Raw genomic sequence first — 2,704 nt, forward strand, 5'->3', positions numbered from 1 at the left:
GGCATCAAACATATCATTCATTCGTTTCACAAAAGCAATTGTCTCTTCACATCCAGCAAGCTCGTCACATCCGTGCGACTTATAAAACTTTAACCCTTGCGCTACAGAGTTACTGAAAATCTATAAATTAAAAACATTACTGTTATCAATGTATAATAATAAGAAATGTAGATGATTCGGGTGCCCATTTTTTTCGCAGTACTATAAAAATAATACATCAGATTTTATTACATATTAATTACATACTTGAGTAGCAAGTCGCACTCTCATTTTAGATGTGCTGTCTAATTTAATATGTCTCTCGGACAATTTTGGACATGCTCTCATGTTTCCGACATGATTCCTGTGAATGTTAAACAGAATCTCAAAGTACTTCCACTCGATATAATTGGTCGTACAATTGATCTAAAAATAGTTTTCGTAGTAATTAGTATAATAGTAATTAGTATAATTAAGCGAATACGAATTCTTTTAATATAGTAAAATTCTTTCAAATGCCATTTAATCAATCAATTTACCCTTAAACGGCGTTTATTATATAAGCGATTCCGAACGTTTTTTATTAAATGGGGCGTGTCACAGAAGACAAATATTTTCCGGTCGTTATCAAGTGGATGAGTGAACCATGTCTTCATGTCATGATGACAAATTTTTATATCCAATATGGACCACATCTTTGTATTTGTTTTTGCGCCGTCCGCAATTACTCCGTGTATTTTTGCCCCAATGCTTTCTATGTATACAACTGCTTTTGCTACCAATTTTGCAAGTTCTTCGCCTTTTACGGGATTTTTCGAAGCAAAAACTGCCACTGGTTGTGTATATTTGTCTGCTAGTAATTGAAACATCAGGACGAGACCATGAGTTGCTTGTTCACTCAGATCTGTAGATTGCTGTTCATCATCACCCAAATCCGTCAAACCAACGTACGTGAGATTTTTAGAACAAACAGCAACGGATTTTCGAAGATTAATTTCATCTAACAGCAACACACCATGACGTTGTAGTGGCGTTCTAGTCTCGAATTGTTTTTTTAACAGTTGTGCAAAGTGTTCATCAAAGCCACATTTGGTGTTGATAAGAGAAATATAGTTTCGAATTGTTCTTGTACACGGCAACGGCATAACATTGTTTTTGCGCAGGAATTCATAAAATCCAGGTGACCAAATATTCATTAAAACACATAACATGATCCATTCGTCCGTGTAACGTCGGCCTCGATCGTGTTTTTTTGACGCAGCTGCAATAATTTCTTTTAAAGCTATTCTCTGGGTGGCGGGTACTTTTAATGCTGAACACTTTTCATTCAATGTTTGATCCTGAATAGCAACAATTTCAGCTTCTTTGTTTTTCAATGACTGCATTAATAATTCCACACGATATTTAGTACGTTTTGCCTTCCGTGTTTGATTGTTCAGTTTTTTTCGCATTGATGCTAACTTTTTTTGATCAATTGGATTTGACGATTTTAAGACACGATTAAGCGCCTTGCAACTCTCCAATTTTTTTCCTTTTTGTAGTACTGATTTTCTCAACTTATTGCAACGATCACATCTTTTTTTTTTTTGACAGCAGAGAACATTCGTGGGCACGCCATTCATCGACATAATCCTTGAACGCGCATTGTTCCGGAATACAATAAACATTAATATTTCCTAGACCATTGCATATATTCTTATGTTGAAACCTTTCCAAAACAACTGGCAGCGATATAGTGTTGTTCCAAAATTGTACAAGGTCAGTATCGTTTTCGTCAACGAGATTACCGTATACATAGTAGCGGAGTTTTCTTTGAGTATCAAGAGTTACGCTTTTTTGTGTAACCGGAGAATCGACGCCGTTTTTTATTCTCATAACTGAATATGTAAAGAATACATGTTGTTTTTCACGCGCATGTATTTCGGTGACCCCCCAATTTTTAGGTAAATTGGCAGAAAAATTTTTGCTACATTCTCCACTTTTGAATAATTCATGACCTAGCAAAAAAAAGTACAATAAAAAATTATAACGATTCTTCACAACTAATTGTTATTAAATAGATATCATCAATTGCATAAACTATGATATAATGTACTCGCAAATACGTGAGAGTTACAGAGAACGAAAGTTAACATAGGGTAACTCCGGTATATCCGCACTTAAGGAAAACTTACTTTATCAAGTACTATTTACTATGTTTAAGGCATGTTTATACTGTCTACTACTCGCAAAGCGCGGGCGAAAAAGCTAGTGTCATATATCCTAAACAGGTGAGATATACAAGATATCAAACTAAACAAAAAATACAAGAGCTATATGCACTTGTATTTTGTTGTATTCTATCCTTTATTACTATCCCTTCACACTTATGTACACTTATGTGAAATAACCATTAAACCTTTTACATTCCCTACAGTAATCATTTTACGTAGTCTATGATCGTAATATATATGATCGCGCTAAAGAACTGAAATTGCAACACAATATTAATATATATGACATAAAGGCACATAACAGAATAATTGCGAGCAAATACCTTCATTTCTTTAATTTTTTTTTTATGTCTGCGGCGTAAATACTGGAGTTACACTATTTCTATATCAATTTGAGATAAACGGAATTTTTGTGTTTAAAATTTTTATTATATTTACAACTGCGTATTGAGCGACACCTCTTAACTACAATGAGTGGAAAATGCAACTTACATTCGCTAATGACTGAAACA

At 34.1% G+C, this 2,704-nt stretch overlaps 1 protein-coding gene across 1 annotated transcript; it reads right to left on the minus strand.

Moving 5' to 3' along the window:
- Positions 1-509: 509 nt before the first annotated feature.
- On the minus strand, positions 510-1,430 carry LOC112461798. The gene has a single exon (XM_025027178.1). It carries the CDS (start codon positions 1,428-1,430, stop codon positions 510-512), a length of 921 nt encoding a protein of 306 aa, XP_024882946.1.
- Between the last annotated feature and the right edge of the window lie 1,274 nt (positions 1,431-2,704).

The sequence above is a fragment of the Temnothorax curvispinosus genome, unplaced genomic scaffold (genome assembly GCF_003070985.1).
Source record: "Temnothorax curvispinosus isolate PA1 unplaced genomic scaffold, ASM307098v1 QBEX01011791.1, whole genome shotgun sequence".
NCBI lineage: Eukaryota > Metazoa > Arthropoda > Insecta > Hymenoptera > Formicidae > Temnothorax > Temnothorax curvispinosus.